The sequence below is a fragment of the Nesoenas mayeri genome, assembly GCF_963082525.1.
Source record: "Nesoenas mayeri genome assembly, chromosome: 7".
Classification (NCBI taxonomy): Eukaryota; Metazoa; Chordata; class Aves; order Columbiformes; family Columbidae; genus Nesoenas; species Nesoenas mayeri.
The window spans coordinates 28,658,215-28,677,986 of NC_137551.1; the positions used below are offsets into that span (position 1 = coordinate 28,658,215).

Sequence of the window (19,772 nt, forward strand, 5' to 3'; positions counted from 1 at the left end):
AACCCTCGACATAAACAAGCAGGGAGATTTAAATTAACATGTCACTTAAGCAACCAAGAGGAGCAACAGCTAATAACCTCTGTCAGATGCATTGAATAATAAGATACACCCATCTTGTAATTTTTTTCCGTTTACACTAAGAACAGAGAATCTGTCCTGGGATCTTCACAAAGATATTTATTAGTGACCTGAAGGCATGCATGCATGCATGGTGAGCAGGGATCTAACACCAGAGACAGACTCAAGAGAGAGAACAACATAACCACCTTAGGCATGGGTAAGGCAACAGGACCAAGGAACAACAATGAAGTTCACTGGCAACTTTCAGAGCAGTCACAAGCACTGAAGAGCCAATCAAGAATAATGGAGCACTACAAAGATAAGTGGGTTGATTTTAGCTATCCTGTTTCTCCTTCAATATTTCCCAGTCCAAAGTATTTGTCCAGGGATTCTGGATGGTTGGTCATGGAACTGTAAGCAAGTCCTCACAAGTGACATGTGCCAAGTGAACCTGAAGCTGATAAGTCCAAAGCAAGACAAGTGGTTCCTCACATAATCTGTGGAATTCCTAACTCTAAGATGCCACAGGTATCAAAAAATTTAACACACTCCAAGAGACATTAAGAAAGTGAGCACCTGTGATATTAGTCCCCTGGTATATAATAAACTCCAAAAGATATTCAGATCTTGATAGACCTTAAACTGAAAGTTGAAGGAGGACCCCAAAACCTAAGAACAAATCCTAGGAGAACACTAGGAGGAAGCGTCAGATATGACAAACCTGTTCATATATTCTTTCATAGACTGCTTTATTTTTTTTTTTTTTTTTTTTGTAATACTGTACTAAACTAGAGGAAACAACCAGGCTATTACTTTATTGTTAATTACATTCTGACATTAGGGCTGTCTGAAGCCCAGACAACTGTGTTTCCATCACTGACTCTAAGACTGCTACACTGCCCAAGCCCCAGCTTCTGGTACATCTTCCAATGACATCCCCACAGTCCCTTTTCTTAGAATCAGGATAAAATTTATGCCATTGGGGCATGTCCCACAATAAAAACAATTCTGAAAAAGGCAACAGCATAAGGTCATCAGCACAATTTTGAGCCCACATTCATACACTTTCATAAGAAGTGTGTTTTCCACTGTCATGTGTCTGTCCTATTTTCAGTCCTAAACCAATGCCTCAACACAATCCTGCATTGCATCACATGAGTAAATTAATTCTTCAACACTGTCATCAATGGGGAAAGAGATGTCTACACATGTTGAAACACCACACCTTCCTCAATGACTGATGAAACAGATTAATATTTTTCAGGCTGAAATGATTGAGGACAGTAAGAAGAAATAAAAATATGTCATATTTATGAATATCCTTTCTCAAAACCATTGGGAAACAATCTACCCCAAAACCCTTTCAGAAAAACATTACCAAAGCCATAGTCCTGAAAGGTCCTTTACTATGGTGTGTACACCATCATAAAGACAAAGGGAGTAGAGAAAATGCGATCAGTTTTGATCTCAAAACATAGCAGCAACATATATGATATGGAAAGATCTGCAGGATGAGAAACCATTTATCCAACCCCACAAACCAGTAATGTGTTCCTGTTGCTGTTCAGAACAAATCCTAGAAACTTTGATTTCCTTTAGCTTTTTGTTTCATATGTTTTTTTTTGAAGTATTTTGTTTGTTTTATTTCTTCAGGCCAGCAAGTAGAGCACTAACCTGAGTTCAGAATACACTCCATGTCAAATCCCTCCTCTGTCATTCTCGTAAAACCTTGCTCAGTACCTTGAACAGAAAGGTCATTTGTTCCACTTCTGACCCAAAATTCTTCCTTGGAAATGAAAAACCTTTCTTCAACAAGCTCATCAAAACAAGTTCATTCTAACAAGAAGTTTTAGTTTCAAATACCCAAAGTTTTCTTGTATCAAGATGGTAGCCTGTCCACCTCCATCAATTACCTGCATACAAATCCCCTAGACTTCCCACCAATGGTTGACAGATGGAACCACAAGAAAACCTCTCATCAATTACAGGTCATGAAAGAGAGAGAAAAACAGGCACCATCTGCTCTCAGTGAATCCAAATAATAGCCTTAAGAAACAGGACATGGTCCAACTCTCTTTCTTTTGTTTCACAGAGTGCATGATACGCTTTGAAATCACGAAAGTATCAAGGCATTCCCCATAAATCAGTCCAGTAGTAAACATCACACCAGTGGTAATAATTATCTTGTGCTAATACTATCAGTTCTGGATAAACAGACATGGAATACTTGCTCACAGGTATTCCACCAGTCTTAGTAGCACTGATTTTTCATAAGGATCATTTGGGCAGCAGACAGCCATAAGATCCTTCATTACAAACAAGGACTTAAGGCTATTAACTTCTCCTAAAAATAAGCCATTTGGTTTATTTGATTCTGAATAAGATGGGAAAGGGGAAATCATATGATAGCAGGTTCATTAAATATGTTATCTAGCTGCAACAAGACAATCAGACTTCAGTCTCTTCGTCCTTGAGCATGAAATAATAGAATCGAGAGGGTTCAGCTATAAACCTTCCAGTACATTTAAAAAAATCCAATTAAATTCAATAAAATAATTGTATCAGGCTCTTTCTATTTAAGTAAGGTGGTGATTATTAACTCAATTTATCTCCATACCTCCAAAGAGAGCTCTCTGTGATGCTTCCCAGGTTGTAGTCATACAGCTTTGTCAGAATTAGAATCACCTGAAGGTAAAAGAAGAAATCATGGTTAGTCTCAAACAATTACAATCTTACAGAACTTAAATGACCCCAGGGAGGGCTTAGAATTCCTTTAATGGGTGCTTAACATAATTGAATGAATTGCTAAAAGCATTTGCCTAAACTGACATGGGAAGTATTTGCAGAGATGTATGTTGAGCTAATCAGACTTTTTCTTGCTCAGCTCCTCTGCATGATATTGCTAACAGGTTCTTGCCTTAACCTTGGGAGGCAGAGTTCAGTGGGTAGGAGCTGACATGCTAGACAATATTTCAGGATACCAGATGAGATCTGCTCTATGCAACAGAAATAGTGATTACTTTCTGCTCTGTTTCACAAGCACTGAAGTTGCTCATCTTTTCCACAGCTGTGGTCCACAGATAACCCACCAGCCTGTCTCCAGTCAAACTCTTTTTGGTTGTAGCAAATGAGATAACACAAACATATGATCACCAGTCTTAGCCTGGGAGACTCAGACTGCACATCAGGAAAAAAATCCCCATAAGGAAAGTAGTTCAACACTGGAACAGGCTATTCAGAACATCTATGAAGCATCCATTCTTGGAGATTTTAGAGGCCTGGCTATACAAAGTCATAGCTGACCTGATCTATAGCCCAGTGGTAACCCTGCTTTGAGTAAGAGGTTGAACTAGAGACCTCCAAAACGTCTCTAACAACCAACACTTCTATGACTTCAGTGATAAGATTGAGATTTAGCCAGAATGGAAGTGTTTCCAGGTGTAGGAGGTTCATTAGCTCTCTTGATAAACATCTTTTCCCTCCTGCCAAAACAGACACTTATAGAATAAAATTATCTTACCATGGGGAGGAAAGCAATTTTAGCAAAAAGAATTTCCAGCAAAGCATTTCAGTCTGCTCTTTTGTTAATATATACAAAAAAATACTGACATTCAAGATGACGGGCTCCTTTAACAAGACCTATATTTGGGACATAAACTGCCAGATCATTACTACTGCTACTAATTTATTTTGCATTTCACCCTGCCAAGTCACTGTATATCTTATCCTCCTCTCTATCCCATTAAAACTGCAGTAAATTAAAGAGGCACAACACCTCTTATCTGACAAAACCCCTGATCTATATACCTCTACATTATTATTTTCAGCCTGGGTTCTTAAGAAATGAGACTCACTAATACATATCCCCCTGTTCCCTTGATAACATTGCCAACTTCAACCAATTTGGCAGAGAAGCAAAGTACTGGAGCAAATTCAGCCCCTATAAGCTCTGTGCAAGCTGACACCAGTACAAGAGAGGAATAGCCATGTGGCTGCTTGCACTGGGGAAGAGGAACAGACCTCACCACTGCCACTTCCAAAGGGAAAAGCCATCCTATAATATCTCTTACACACCAGTAGCCCCAGACCAGCCACACCATGAACTGTGTCTTTCCAATACGTTCAGCATGTGAGACAGAGCAGGGAAAGCACAGTGGTGCTGGAGCTGAGGGCACAAGTGAGCACCTAGTTAACACAGCAGAATAAGGTACAGGGGACAGGGCACACACACTTGACAGGCATCTGTTTCTGCAGCACAACTGTTAAATCCCTCATAGCATAGAGAGAGACTGCCCAAAGTGTTTGCAATTTGCACTAACACAAGTCATGTGCAGCTGATGATAGAGACAGGAGAGATACCTGAAAAAACAGTTCTTTACCAGGGCAAGCCATCCCCCTAGAGCCAGGCTCAGCCAAGGCCTGAGCTCTTGCATGACCTCCCAGTCCATCCCCAGATCCTGCTTTCCACAGCAGCTCACTCACATGTTCCCCTACCAGCCCTGGCCCACAGCCTCACAGCAGCAAGTCATCCCCAGGTCCTTCCAGGTGCCTGAACTGCCAAGCCTGGACCCCACCATGTCCTCCAGCAGCACCCACCCTGTGGCAACTGGTGACCGATCCACAGTGGCCCCAACCCACAGTGACTCCTGCCTTGACCAAAGGTCCAGAGGACAACATGCATCCCATGCTACAATGGGAGCACTTCACACAATCACCATGAACCTTCCTTTACACCCTGACATGGATGTTCTCTCCATCCCCCAAACAGACAACCCCATTATCATGAGAGAGGTGTGTCTCTCCAGCCTGAAGAGTCCTCCTTTGAAGAGTCAGCCAACACACAAAGTGCCAGCCACCTACCGAGGCATCAGCTGGCAGAGCAGCAGCGGGCACATATGCTTTGCAAAGGCTTGTGCCAATTAGGGCTTAAAACATTCTAAATTTCAATCTCGGCCCTCGCAGGAATGCTTATCAGAGACAGCAGGGCAGCTATCTGCTCCAGATACAGAACCATGTCACTGCTATCCCTCACACCACCCTCTATACAGATCTATAAATCCCCTACTTAACAAATAAATGAAAATTAAGGAGAGAAAACAAGGAAGCGGAAAGGGTGTGCACATAAGGCCTTTCTGAATAACAACTCTCCCAATAAGTGGTAGCAGTGAACTCAATGAGGTTCAGTGCCAGCCTGCCTGGAGACCTTCATTACAATGTGGGAGCTGCACACACCCTTGGCTTCAAGCCTCTCCTGGATCTCCAAAGCAGCTGGTCAGTTACTTACATCTTTTTTCCAGGCCTTGTTGTCTTCTTTTGGCCCTCTGTTTGCCAGAGGAACTAGAGATGTCAATGACTAATTAATATTTCCCCTAATGAATATTTTGACATCTGGTAATTTTAGAAGCAGACCTGAAGACAGCAAACAGAGAAACTGAGCAAAATAAATAGGAAAATGAGTGGTGTTTTCCCCCCATTCTTTGCCACCGGCTGATGTAATCTTCGGGAAGACCATACAAGAATCAAGAAACACTTTTCCCATCTGTAAAACCCAAGAATTAGCATCAGGCTAATATTATGGAATACTAAGATTAGCAGCAAGTAATTATGGGTGCTAAATAGACTGAGAATTATTTTTCACAGTTTGCTCAGATTTTTACTTTTTCCAACTGGGCAAAATTCACAAATCTCAAGATTTCCATGACAGAAAATTCGAGAGAGAATTTTAATCTCCACTCTTAAGGAAAAAAAAAAAATAAAATCCTAGAAATAATATGAAATGACAAAAAAAATCAAAAGTGTCAATATGAGAAATCAAAATATTTCACTTCCAGAGAGCTGAAATATCTCTTTTGTTCTTTTTTTCTTCCCACAGAAATTTCAGTAAAACCCACACACACTTAGAGTGGTGTAGCTCTCTTAGAACTGACAGATAGTGGGAAACATTCCATCATACTTCTTTTTGATATAGTTCTAATAGTCCTTCTGCAGAGGCATCCCTGGACCCATCAACCATGCCTGTTAGTTGCAGACTCACTACATCCAGAACCTCAAATAATACCATTATATCCTGACTTCTTAGTAAATTTAGGATCAAATCTTAACATTTAACATTTCCAAACTAATATTTGTATTTGTGGAACAGGTATGCACCAGTTTGTTGGGTAATAGCTTACGTATTTTCACTTGGTGCAAATATCCTATTTCCAAAACACAGTAGGGATTTCCTAGAGGAAGCTTTCCCATTTTCATGGACCTGTATCAGATCTCTCATATCTTTAAGCTTATCTCTAGTTTCAGCAGTCTCCTCATGTAATTTACTGTAGTTCAAATACTAACAATAGATTTGCTCAAACATGTACATGCAAAACAAACAATTGGGCAGAAAATTAGGTATATCTGCCCTGGAGTTCAGTATTGTCTTTTTCCCTTTGTAATGACATTTGAATAACATATGCAAGGCAATGATATTGGTTATATTTACTTTTTCAGAAAATGTATTTCTCCTTTGCTGTTCTCATTTCTTTGTTATTTAGCTTGCAAAGGTTAATTCCCATTTAAGATTGTTTCTTTTTCTTTTTTTTTTCTTTCCCTTCTTCTGTGGCTGTCACTATGTAGTACTGAGGAAACTAATGAACAGAGACATGCATATTATGTTGTTCTAAATGTCAGAATAGGGGCTCTGAAACACAGCAACAAAATGAAAAATATTGTCTCGCCTTTTATTTCTTCCTTTCTTTTCATTTTCTGGGACTCTGTGTTTTTTCTCCCTTCTTTACCACTTACCAATCAATGCAAGCTAACAAGAGCAAAAAGAAAAGAACAAGTAAACTAGCAATACAATAGAAAAGGAGCTGAAAATCCAGTCTTATGCCAGCTCTGCTGTGAATACAGATAAGCCTTCCTATTGCATAGGAATGCAAAGCTTCAGAAAGTCTGTTCTTCATTAGGATCAGCAGTTGAAGTGGGTTATTCTACCACAGCAGGTACAGAGGAGAAGGAAAGAGAAAACTTCTTCACTTCTGCATTGACAGTTCAGAGCAGAAGATATTTGAACCTGGGTTTACCACATCCCCAGTGAGTACACTAACCATGAGGTATATCACTAAAAATGTTTTGTTAGAATTACTTACATAAAGTAGAAAAGCCCCAGCAGGCAAGAAATTGACAGAAGGCTTGGTGGATTAGCACATTCACCTGGGAAAAGACAGACTGACAAAAGAGGTACTTAAACCTGGCTCACCCATCTCCCAAAGGAAACCAGTTCCCAGTGGCTAATCTAGGAAGGGCAAGGGTATTTGCATCTTGTACACCATTATGTTTTTCTTCAAACTAAACCAGCATTTCAAGGAAAGCATACTTTGTTAATCACTCCTGACCTGTGATTGCTTTTCAAGACTTGGGATATGTTTTGAGATGGAATCAGTGGCTGGACAGAAGAGACTGCTCTATGAATTTGCCATTTTAGGCCCTAGGAGGCTCTTTACTATCTTGGGAGAAATTCTAGGGTAAGCATGGTTAAATTTTTCCCAGATCTACCTTGGTTCATGCTTGACTGGTGTATGCTGTCTCACCACAACCTTCCTTGTGCTTCTGACCCAGGTTTAGTACTGGCTTAAATATTTGTCATGAACTTGTTTTCAATTGCCTTACAAATAGAAGTAGCAAGGCTCCTACAGGATATCAGACAAACCACATTCCTTACTACAGCGCCAATTCCAAATGTAATGCAAGGATTACATTTATCCTTACATTTCTCCCCTGGCCAAAAAATATTTTGTCTTAGTGAACAGTACTGAACTAGCTGATCAGTAAGGTAGTGAACAAAAGTGTGTACGCTTCTGCTGATTAGGCTCATAACACATTAAAAAGGAGGAGACAGGCTACACTCTGTGGCTGTGTAACTCGTCTGCTGCTAATGATGTGTGTCCAGAAAGCAAGCAAGCCCACACTGAGCTATCTTCTGCCACTGCTACACAGAAACCAGTATGTCAGCCAGCTAATAGCACACTAGGTCAGGGATTGTAACACTCCACACCAGTCACTGACAATTGCAAAATTTACTCCTGGGAACACTATATGAGCACTATGTTAAAACATGTCCATACTTATTCAAGCTAGGCGAAACAAGGATGTGGACTTTAACAACTGTTGTGTTCAAGGTTTGATCAGCATTATTAAAGATGCATCTATGCAAAGAGGTCTGTAATAATTCAACTCAATCTCATTTCTGCCAACAGTGCTCTTTTCTTGGATACATTTTGTCAGCTGCATTCTCACCACCACCACCTCCCAGGTCCTCTCTGCAAATGTTTTCCACTCTATATAGCACAACAGGGTGCTAAATTCAAACAAACAACGTTTATAGCTCCATGCTGATAGAGATTTTTCCAACAGAAGAACTCAATTTTTTTAAAGGTGTTCAGTATAACTTCTTGGCTCTTTACAATGTTACCTGCAGACTGATCTAAAACTGCGCCAGAAAGAAAGAGCTGATTTCAAAATTGCAAGAGGCCTTTGCTTAAGAAGGCAAAGGTATCACCTCTGCTTTAATGTTTTCAGACTTCCATGCTTTGCACATATGGTTATGTCTGTTTCAGTCAAGACTGCAATTGTTCTGGAATAAGCCACATAACTCAAAAACAGTCAGTAGTTCACTTTCCTGACTTGCACACCATCAGCTCTCAGTGTTACTTGTGTACAGACTGTTCCTTACTCAATTTATTGAAATAATTTGGAAGTGATGCAAATGGTATATTTGATAAAATATTTCTAATACATGACTGCAAACCACTTACAGCAGCTTTCTGAATCAGTTTAAGAATCAGTTTCTTCTGTAGACTGTTAGTACAGTGATCAGACACCTCTTTTTGACCACAGAAGATCCAGAAAAAAAAAGGAAGGTTACCCACTCCTCTCCCCCCAACCCTGCAATCCAATGAAAGCCTTCAGGTTTCTATTTTGTCCTGACTTCTTATACAGCACCATAGATTTTTCTGTCTCAAGCATTAGGAGCATATTCTTTCCAACGTAAGATATCTGAGATGCTCTCCATGAACTCCAGCATTATTCCTGTATTAGAACTAATAACCAGATTGAAAGATTCTAATTTCAGTCATGTGCCAGCTATATACCCTACACTGTGACCTGACCTTCAGGATGTGCCACAATTTGACAAAAGAGTACGCACAACAGTCTTTCCTCCCCTATGGTGCTCTCTACCCAGGCAAGGAGCATGAAACACAACCAGAGCTTCTGGGACTCAACACACCACATCTGCAGTTGGGTCACTCTTGTTATGAGCTGTAAATGTTTTGGCATAAGGGCTATCTCACACATGCACAGCACAAGAGCAGTCTTAAATATAAGAATATTTTGTTAATAAGGTATTGTAATACATATAGCTATGTAAAAAATGGTAATGGTGTAACTATCTTTATAAGACACTCCTGATGAAACTGTCATGCTGCCTTCTAATTGGGAAGAGTGAAACAAATATCCAGCCGCAGTCAAGACAGTTTAAGTACACCTCAGTGCGCAGTGATCCATGAATCCCTTATTAAGCTTCAGAGATCCTTCCCATCACCAACTTAGCAGAAACATAAGTCAATAACAAATAAGCCCTAAATTAAGTTTTCACAAGCTCGCTGGTCTGCTATAATTGAGCAGGAAGCTAAATGACTTGATGTTTTCTTATGCATTACGTGTTAATAAACCATGTTTCTTGAGCTAAACCGCAGCGTTTGAGAGCCTGCACCATTCAAAGACCAGAAATAATTAGGCAGCCCCTATCTGTTCCTTTCTTCATCTCTACCTTCACAATACAGCACGAGACTTTAGGACTGGGAAAAAAAAAAAAAAAAGGGGGAACATAACAAGAACACAGGAATATTCTCATTGAGCTGTTTGGTGTGGCAGCTATGTGCAGAAATATTTTCAAATAAATTCCTAAATAAGTCTGAATAATTCATGACTGAGAATTTTACAGGCTGCTCATGAATAAAAAAAATACAAACTCTAGAGAACTCATTATTTGGGGCAAATTACTTGTACAAATCTTGTTCTCTGTATTATTATTTAGCAATTTTATACCAGTCAGCAAATACCAGGGTCTTTAACAGCTATGCAAGTAGCAAGAACTATGGACATATGAAGTCTTTGTGATTTGCTTTCCACCTGGACTACAGATCAACAGGCTTCCTTACATAAATACATCAGCAAGCAAAGGAAAAATGTGATGACAGAGAAGGACAGCCACACGGTTACACAGCTGGACTGTTTCAGAGTCTTTGTTATGAAGAACCCAAAAAGTAAAAATCACTTCATTTTTCTACATCCTTCAATGGACAAAAAAAGGCCCAGTTCTACACACTATTTCCTTTGTGACAGGAGATGATAGCAGAAGTTCAGAGAGAAAGTATTAAAAATTGTCCAAATAGAGGGTAATTCTTCCACTTATTAACTTTCAGCAATCAGATTGCACTCCTCCTAATTCAAAAACTATTGCCACTATTGTGCCTAATAGTAAAACATTAGAAATAAAGCAAACAAGGATGATCAAAGATGTGGAATATTTTTTTGTTTGTTTGGGTTTTGTTCTTGTTTGGTTTTGTTTGTTCGTTTTTATGGGAAATGGCTCAAACTCTCAGTCCAAGAAGGAGATAGAAAAGGAGTCAAGAAAGACATCTGTAAAGTCAAAACTGTTCTGAATTGATTATTCACTCTTTTTCAGTACACAAGACCTAGGAGAGCAAGTGAAAACGGAAGGCTCAAAATATTACATATACATGAACTGGGAAATTCCTTCCCACTGTATTTTGTGGATACTGAAAACTTCATGTTGGTTCAAGGGGAGACAGGAGAAATTCAGGGAAGAGATGTGTACTGAAGTCAATGAAATAAATAAAATCATATCTAGCATGCTTGTGCAAGTTTTCCCAGGCATACAATTTCAGTCATCGTTGCAGAGGTAATATGGCCAAGTACGACAATTCTTTTGTTCTTGTATCTACCAAGGTGGCTTTAGCCCTCATGATTTTGTCTAAATCTGTTTATAGTTATTCATATTTTTGGCATCTATAAAAACCACCTGGAAGCAAGAAATTCAATGTTTGCCAAATACAGAAACTAGTATTTCCTTTTCAGCCTTGTATAATTTAATCAGTAGAGCAAGATGTACAGTGGTTTCTATTAAACTTGTCTTAGAAGAGTCCCTGGCAAGGTGACAACTCTTAGAGGAGACTACAATACAATTTATAATAATGAGAGGCAAAACAGGCATCTCTCTCAAATCTTTTAAAGATAGCCTCAGTCTTCATTCTTGTTTTAAGGATGAAAGAGAAATTCATCATGTTTTAAAAGTTATTTCAAATACTACCACCACCAAAGAAGAGGGAAGGAAATTATGTTTCTGTAATAGCTAAAGCCCAAAGGTCAAGACACTGAGTTGCTGCTTCTCCTGTCTCCAAAAGGGACCCAAATCTAGGCCTACCACATTCCAGAGAAACAACTTAGCCACTGACATGCTGAATAACTTATAAAAGGGGAGTTAATACCCTGCTTTAACCCCTTTTCCATCACTGAAATCCATTTTCACAAGTTCTCCTTTCATTCACTGAGAATATATTTCATGGAAATATTTCTGAGCAGCTCCATATTGCAATTAATGAACTAAAAGCATCCCAAACCCAATAAATTCAAATGAAAAAAAAAAAAAAAAGAAGAAGGAAATGCCAAGGAGTAAATTAGTGTAGGGGAAAAAAAGCAGAGATATTTAATTTCCAAAGTAAATGCAATAATATATTTTTTTCCAGTGGCAGAAGTAGGCATGAAAGAGGGGAAGGAGGACAAAAAACAAGGAGGAAAAAAAACTGCCTGTCATCTTGAAATGTTTTAATATAAAGGCAAATAGTTAAGAAAGACAAAAGGTTTCATTTCAGAAGACAAAAGTTGGTATAAGGAGAATCAATTACACACTATAATTGCATTGATGCTTAAAAGCCATTAGCATGAGAGCTCTGTGCATGTTTCAAGAGGGAAATGAAGCCTTCTGTTTATTCATTTCACTCAATACCCACACATAGGCCTTTGGGGGATTATTTCAGAATTAAGACCAGAGGAGGGTGAAGCCCTAAACTGCTTGGAAGGAAATTTCTACTCTTGTGCCCTATTATATTTGCTGTCAATCAGCAGCTATTGCTTGAACACACAGTTACTGCCAGTGATTTAGAATGGACACCCAGAAAGTGCAAAAGGATCCATTGGAAAAAAGCACTAAGTTGTTCTGGGCCTGGTCTGCTCTCAGGCTTGCTATTCAAACACTTAGAGACATTCAGGAGGCTCTGGGCTTTGCCAATAGACAAAGATTTTAAATGCTGAGAAGGCATTTCTGAAGCTAAATTGGAAAGCTTGCACATTTACAAGTAAAACAACCTTGCTTCTGAGGAGTTTCTCAGTCACCTGATCTTATGTGCAAACTGATGCTCCAGTATAGCCACTGGCAGCTAAGAGAGAGCTGCATATAAGACGTGCAGAAAAAGAGGGGGCATGCAAGAAGAGACTTCATGAAAACATGCCACTTAGCCATTAAGATCCTGCTTTGCAAGCTGTATTTATGGTGGTGCCCTTCTGGTTAAGACTCAGAAGTTTCTGAAGGATTTAGAAATACCCATAAACTCCAAACACATACAGTATTTCCCAAACCAGTAATCCAAACCTCTACTTGAACATAATTCACCCAACTCTGCCTGAAGAAAGAATGAAGAAGAAAAATATCACAAAAGACAACAAAGTTGAGAAAGGCTGAAACTAGAAATCTTTCCTTGTGAGAGGAATTGTGTCCTGGGGGAACAGTGGGGGAGGCGGGATACATAAAACCAAAAAAAAACCTGGGACTCACAGTATGTACCATACCCAGATTGCTTATTCTGGAGCTCACTACAGAATATAAAAGTGAAAAATTAGCATGCAATGAATAATTTATTTAGCACTTTAATGTTGTTTAAACAAATCACTTTCATGAAAGCAATGTGTATTCAAGCAATAAATCACTGTTTAGCACTCTGTCACAAGCAAAAGATACTACTTGACAGAATTATTGAATGATGTTGCATGGCCACAAGGCAACTACACCAGAGATAAGGATGATGTCCTTGAATAATGGACTGCCTCCTTCTCACCCCAAGGAAGATATTAAATCTTTAAAGTCAAACTTTCATCCTGGGGCAGCAGGGGTAGTGAAACTTATGATTGTAAGTGCCTTGGATCTTTAGGTCCCAAAAGTGCCCTGAAAACATTAATTGATCACTCCTAACAACAGCTCTGTGATATAGGCTGGTTTTGTTACACACATCAAACATGCAGAGTTTAAGAGTTTGTTATGGAAGACAGGAAGGGAAGGCTTACTCTGATGAACTCCTGGGTCTTCACTTTTGAAATCTTTCTTGCCTGCCCTCTAATGCATGGAGAGATGGACTTCATAAGGTCCTGACCTGCTCTTTAAATCACAGCTTCTACCCTTGTCTAGCTCTATCAGGAAATGAATCAAATTCAAGTTTTCTGTTCCCCTTCCTGTAATCCTACTGCCTTCTTGCATCAACACAAACAGAAACACGTATATATTTTTTCGACTGATCTTCAGTCAGTGATGAACAACACCATACTAACAGGTACAAGGTATATTTCTCAGAAAATGAGAAAACAAACAAGCTTGATGGAAAGATGATTTTCATTCAGCACAGTATTTTGTTACGCTGTATTGGGAATATCTATTCTTCCAAACACTAGTTTCCCTGAAAACACTCTTCTAGCACTCCTTACACATCTTACACTAACAAATAACAATAAAATGCATCACTCCATAGGCAAACATGGCAGGTCTCGTCTTACTGCAACCCTTTGTTAATGGAGTTAAATTAGAAATTAATTTGGCTCAGACTTAGGGTTCAGAAAGTGCCTCATGAGCTCTCTGGCTGCCAACACTAATTTGGTCACTTGTTACTCCTCAACAGTGCTAAAAGGAAAAGATGCAAAATCATGTCCTTGTGTTCTCAGCTTCACCCAAATCAGCAGAAATCTCAGGGCCAAATTCAGCACAACACTTACTTTAGTTTGTGTGTTAATCACATGAACAACAAAACAAAGCAAGAATTTAGTGCACTTGGTTTGCCATAAACAAACGAGACAAGCCATCTATTCAGCTTGTACTCACTGGTCACCACAGTCAAGGAGGTGGGAGGATTTAGAGTAACATCAAGCTTTCCAGCAGTTCTGAACAGAATCACCATTTGCTGTAGAAAGAAACAGGGTACAACACAGGGGCAACTAAGCTTAACTAATTGGATATCTAGTACTTGGTAATTAGGTGACTCCTAAACTCCCAGAGGAGTGAGCCCAGTCTCAAAAAGGGACATTTCAGCCATCACCCAGTACATTTTGTCATCGAAGATTTGTCAGATTACACAAGAAAAGTTCTTCAGTTCCTTGCATTCTTTCACCCACTCCAGCTGCACCAAAATATGCTGGTAGCAGCTGTTTCTAATAAGCTGGAAGGCATCTTGAGACCAATTGTGATGCAAAGGTCATATTTTCCAACCTGTTTATAGATGGTAATTTGTAAGGTTGTAATGTCATGTGTTGTCAATAATTCAAGGTGGGAAATTGAAACAGTTAATAGGTCATCAATTCTTCACTTTTCCACCTTATCTCTTTCTCCCCAAAGAGCTGTTACACCATATTTCATCTGAGCATATTCCTTGAACCTCAGACACCAAGGTTTCATTTGTTTATGGAAAGAAACTTAGGATGGTAAGATGTAAGTAATCCCTTAACAGGCACCCAGGGATCATAACAGATATAAAGTGCACATTTCAGATGTGGGATATAAATTCTTGTTAAAGGTCTATTCTCACTGGGGCTCTATATTCTATAGAACAGGTTGCTGCTGTCAAAATGAAAACTATTGTATTTTAGGAAAGAGAGGAGGACTTAGTCAAAACCAGCTTGTTAAAGGAAGTGAGATATATTCAAAGCAAGATCCTTCCCCCAGTCCTTTTGGGGAAAAACAAATACACACAACAACAACACACCACACAATATCCTGTCATTATAATATAAATTACAAATTGTTCCTTTTTCTCTTCCCCCCTGCCCTGCACCGCCTCCCCCTCCCACCTCCAAATTAGAGCCACCAGCTAAAGATGAACCAGCTCCCACTGGCATCATCAACTGACAGCCAGTAGTAGCAACCCCAGTGTCATAAAATTAGTGCTCGCAAAATACTTTGCGAAACTGAGCACATCTGGTGACCTGCAGCACTGATGCAAACTTCATCAAGAAGCAGATCACACAAACCTTAAGATGGAGCTGTATGGTCATATCCCCATAGAAAAACTATTATGTCAAAATAGTTCAAGTGACCCTGGTCAAAAGACAGCATTGACAGTCCACCATCTGAGAAATCTGAAATTGGTATTGCGGTGGGGAGACTTATCGACCTGATTAGGAAAAATTCTTCTAGACAAAAGTATCAGATCGTTCTCATTCTTTGGATCTTATTTATAACACAACCACACAGATATAGCAGAAGCTGAAGAACACAGCAGGACTGGAAGAAAGATAGAACCATGCAGGACAGAAAACCTGTTACTGAGCCTCCCATCAAAAGATAAATCAGCAGCCCATGAGCTACTTCACAAGTTATCTGCACCAGCTGCAGACTCGCCACTGACTGGAGCAGAGAGACAGATGTTTGTATTAAACTACACCCTCCACATACAAGGAATGTATTGGATATTTACCTCCACAGGATTCAAAGCATGTTCAGCTCACATTCCTATGCCTTTGGGAAGAAGTTCAACAGAAACGAATGACTCCATCTTCTAATGGGCCATAGTATTTATAACTACTGTATAAGTCAAGACATATTAACGCTAAATATCTTTAGGGAAGGTATTAGGCCTGAGATACTTTCAGTGGCACTGTGGCCAAAACAACTGTCCCCTCAAGTCAAAAAAACAAATCCCAAAGTTTGTTTCTTTAAAAAGGTGCTCGTTGCCCTCTACATCTTTCTTTCCTCTGCATATTTCAGTCTCATATTTCTCTTGTTGTATTTTTTTAACCATGCTGGAGGAGGGTGGGGGGAGAGATAAGATCTGGTGGAACAGGTGGAGGTTTTCCACCAAGCAATGAGGGATAGGAACTACACCCCTCCAGGACTCCGACTGAAACCAGGAAGGATGAGGAGGATAAAACAGAATAAAAGAAAGATAAAACAATTAAGACTTTGTAATTACAAGACATTCTGACCTGAGGCCCTTCCTATCTGTCAGGAAGACAACTTGCTAGATTTTAGCTGCCTCCTAGTTATAAAATAAAAAGAAAGGCACACGCATATCTCCTGCAGAGAGTTCATCTCTCAAAATTAAGGGGCAGGATAGTGATTTGCACCTCACATCTCCTCTCTTTCCAAACACAGGTTTTATCAAGAAGCTAACTCAAAAGGAGGGGGAAGTCAAAGCGTATTACAAACCAAAGCACAAAAATCTTATTAACCCACTAAGATGTATGACTAAGACCCTATTATCTGAAGGATAACAAACCTCATCTGCCTTCTGTGTGTATCCGCAAGGCTTTGGAAGAAAGCGTAGAAGAGGCACAGTAGTCTGAAGTGACTGGTGACCATCTTAATTTCTTCTCCTCATTTACTGTCAAGAGGGACAAAGGAGGAGATATTCTCAGTTACTACATATAAACTATTTAAAGTTTAGGGTTTTCATGGGGTCTTTTTGGAGGGGAAAAAAAACAAGTCAGTTCCTGACTTCTTCTGTCTGCAGAGGGCAAAACCAAGAACAAAAGGCTGCTGTGTGGAACAGCAGCACCCAAATCACTGACCATTTTTGATGACATTGCTGTCTTCCAGGTAGAAAAAAAATGATGTTTTATAAACCTCCTGTGGAATCTGATGTCCTTTTGGACTTCCAGACATTAGGCTAAGAAATAGCACTGGTATGTCATTCCCACTGCTGAGATTGTATTTTTTCTGTGTAAGCTCCTTTGTCTGTCCCTCCATCACTTCCTTTAGGTATGGGTCAAACCTACAGCTCTACATTAAACCAAAGCAGACCAGCACACAGGTCCAAGGATGATTTCCTTATGGGGTATAATCTTGATTCTAGACCTAGCCCACACATCTGAATCTCCCTGTTGGCTTTACTGTATTACTCCTTAAGCTTGTTAGAAAGCTGTGTATTAACTGCCATTTTCAAAATTCACATAATTTGAAAAAAAAAATACTATTGGTGCTTATCAACAAAATTAACTACCCTGCCTGATTGTCGTAGCACAGAAAAATGTCCCATTCCTCTCAACACACTGAGGAGAAGTGTATTATTTCATCCACTATCAGACAACAGTAAAAGCTGGAAGAAAGATAACATATTTTGAGGTCTTCTGAGAATTTCAGACTGATACAAATGTTTTATACTGAAAACACTGGGTTTTCAGCATTTCTGGGTATCCTTCCACAGTATGTTAACATCATATAAGTTCCTTCCTACAAATACAGAAATATTGATTCCCAAGCTCTATGGACAAGATTAATCCCTTAAGGTCTGATGTGAGCCAGACTCTTGAAGCCTGGAAAGTCACAGGTAATTTGGGAATGCTAAAGCCTTGGTTTAGAGATTTTATTTCAGGAGCACTCAATGGTTTGGAAATTATTTCTTCTACACTCAGATACTCGTTTCCTATAAAAGAAGTACTTTATTTCTGAATACAAGCCTCCAGCCAAATAAGCATCTCTTTCCCACTTATGCCATGTTTCTGATTTTCCAGCATTATAATCCCAAATTCTAGTCCCCTGACCTTTCCACTCAAACTTCATCCTATAGGAAAACCAATTTGACCTTGGCCTCAGCTAAGAAGGCATTCTAGAGATCTGAATTTTGTCTCAAAGCTGGATGTTGCTTCCATTCCTCTCAACTGTAAATCATTACCCCAAAAAGCCACTAGAAAAATATGACGGATTGGTATATTATAGCAGAGAATTCCCCTGAATTATTTCTAACAAACTTTCAGCCCTGTCACTAGTTCACTGACCCATCTACTAAACTAATTTGTTTTACACTTACAGTCAGCCAAACACAGGTACGGAACAAAGTTTTATATACCATTCCCTTTGACTTATGTTTTAAATTTGACACATGTGCCTCCAGGGAAGCACGTACAATTCTTTCCCCAGAATCCCTGCTCTTTGCTCAACACCTGTTCTCAGAGAGAGTGGTATTTCCACGTTTTTGCCTTTGAGATAGCCAAGCAACTGAATAGGTCTTGTGGAAGAAAAATATTCTCATCATGTCAGCTACCACCTTTATCCTCAACTGCCTGTTCCATAAAGCTCAGCAGTGAAAGTAGATTATTAGCCTTTACCCTTGGCTTGCTATTAATCAAGTAGCTTTGTATTGTACCATAAGCACCACTAGCAGTGTATATTCCCCAGAGATTAAAAAGGTAGGAGACAAGCTGGTATCACTCTATAGGTTTCCAGTGGAGCACCAACAATTTCCAGCAGTTGGGGATATCATTCAGGGAGGGCAAGACATTCTGAGAGATTCCTACAGCCAGAATAATGCACTCTGCAGACCAGATCTTTAGCCAGTAGAAAGCAGCAGAACATAATGAATTATTGCCTCCAATGTCTTTCACCAAAAGATTTGCCTCACTGAACCACACACACCTTGGAAAGCCCAAATGAAAGAGATGATGTCCCCAAGGGCTCTACTCTTCCGCCTCACAAACTGCACTAAGCCCAGGAGGCCCCAAAAAAGTTTAGAAGCTGCAGAAAGCGTAGCTCTCTAGGGGTTTCTTTTATTTTTTTTTTTTTCCTCTCCTCCACTGCAGAGGAAATTTAATGCATGCATTTGAAGGCTACACCTCAAACTGAAACAAAGAAAGAATTCTTTTAGTACTGAACTCGGTAAAAATAAATTCATCAAAATTCTGCCAAAACCCACATCCTAATTTGCAAAGGACAACACTGATGATGTTTGCATTATGCTCACACGAAACACATACCTGATGGTGGAAGGTGATGGGAGAAGCAACAATGTATGTACCTTCACTGTGAAAAAGTTCCCTCAATTTTATCACAGATCTTGCAATATCTGTCGTACCAGGAATAGTTGCCTGACCCTACAGCTGGGGCTTATGTGCAATTTTATAAAACAACAAAATCTTCCTTCCCTGTTTGTTAAAAGCACAGAAACTGACTTAAAGAATCGCATGAAGCAAAGATTAACTTTCCATCTTTTATCTGGAAAAAAGTCTCATGAACCTAAGCTGTCATCATGATTTTTTTGAAAAACATGTAATACCAAGACACAGCATTAGCTGACAGTGGCCTCTCCTTTTTTTGGGATAAATTATAGCCAGTGTGAAAAGGTATCAGCTCTACAGATTTAGTTGTGACAACCCAAAATAAAATTCAGCTCTATGTAATGAGCTTCCTATCATTTTAAAAGGGATTATTGCTGCACAAATGCATCTAAAGATTAAACACTACTCAGCTGTAACTGACGGACATGTCGTTAAACCAGTAAAATCTTTTTATTCTTTTTAGACCAGTTTCTTCTTCAATAGGAAAAAGAACGTTAAGCATTTTAGGAGATGATTAAAGCAAAACCAGGCTGAAAAAGAAAATGTCACATTATTTCCCAAAG

The 19,772-nt window shown here is 39.4% G+C and overlaps 1 protein-coding gene across 1 annotated transcript in view; it reads right to left on the reverse strand.

Moving 5' to 3' along the window:
• The window catches only part of SORCS1 (sortilin related VPS10 domain containing receptor 1), a gene marked incomplete at its 3' end in the record, with an annotated part of 285,174 nt that overhangs the window by 194,710 nt on the left and 70,692 nt on the right, over positions 1 to 19,772 (reverse strand). Inside the window, exon 2 of the mRNA XM_080347835.1 lies at positions 2,678 to 2,745. Within this exon, the coding sequence (XP_080203961.1) occupies positions 2,678 to 2,745 (68 nt within the window). The remainder of the gene's footprint in view (positions 1 to 2,677; positions 2,746 to 19,772) is intronic.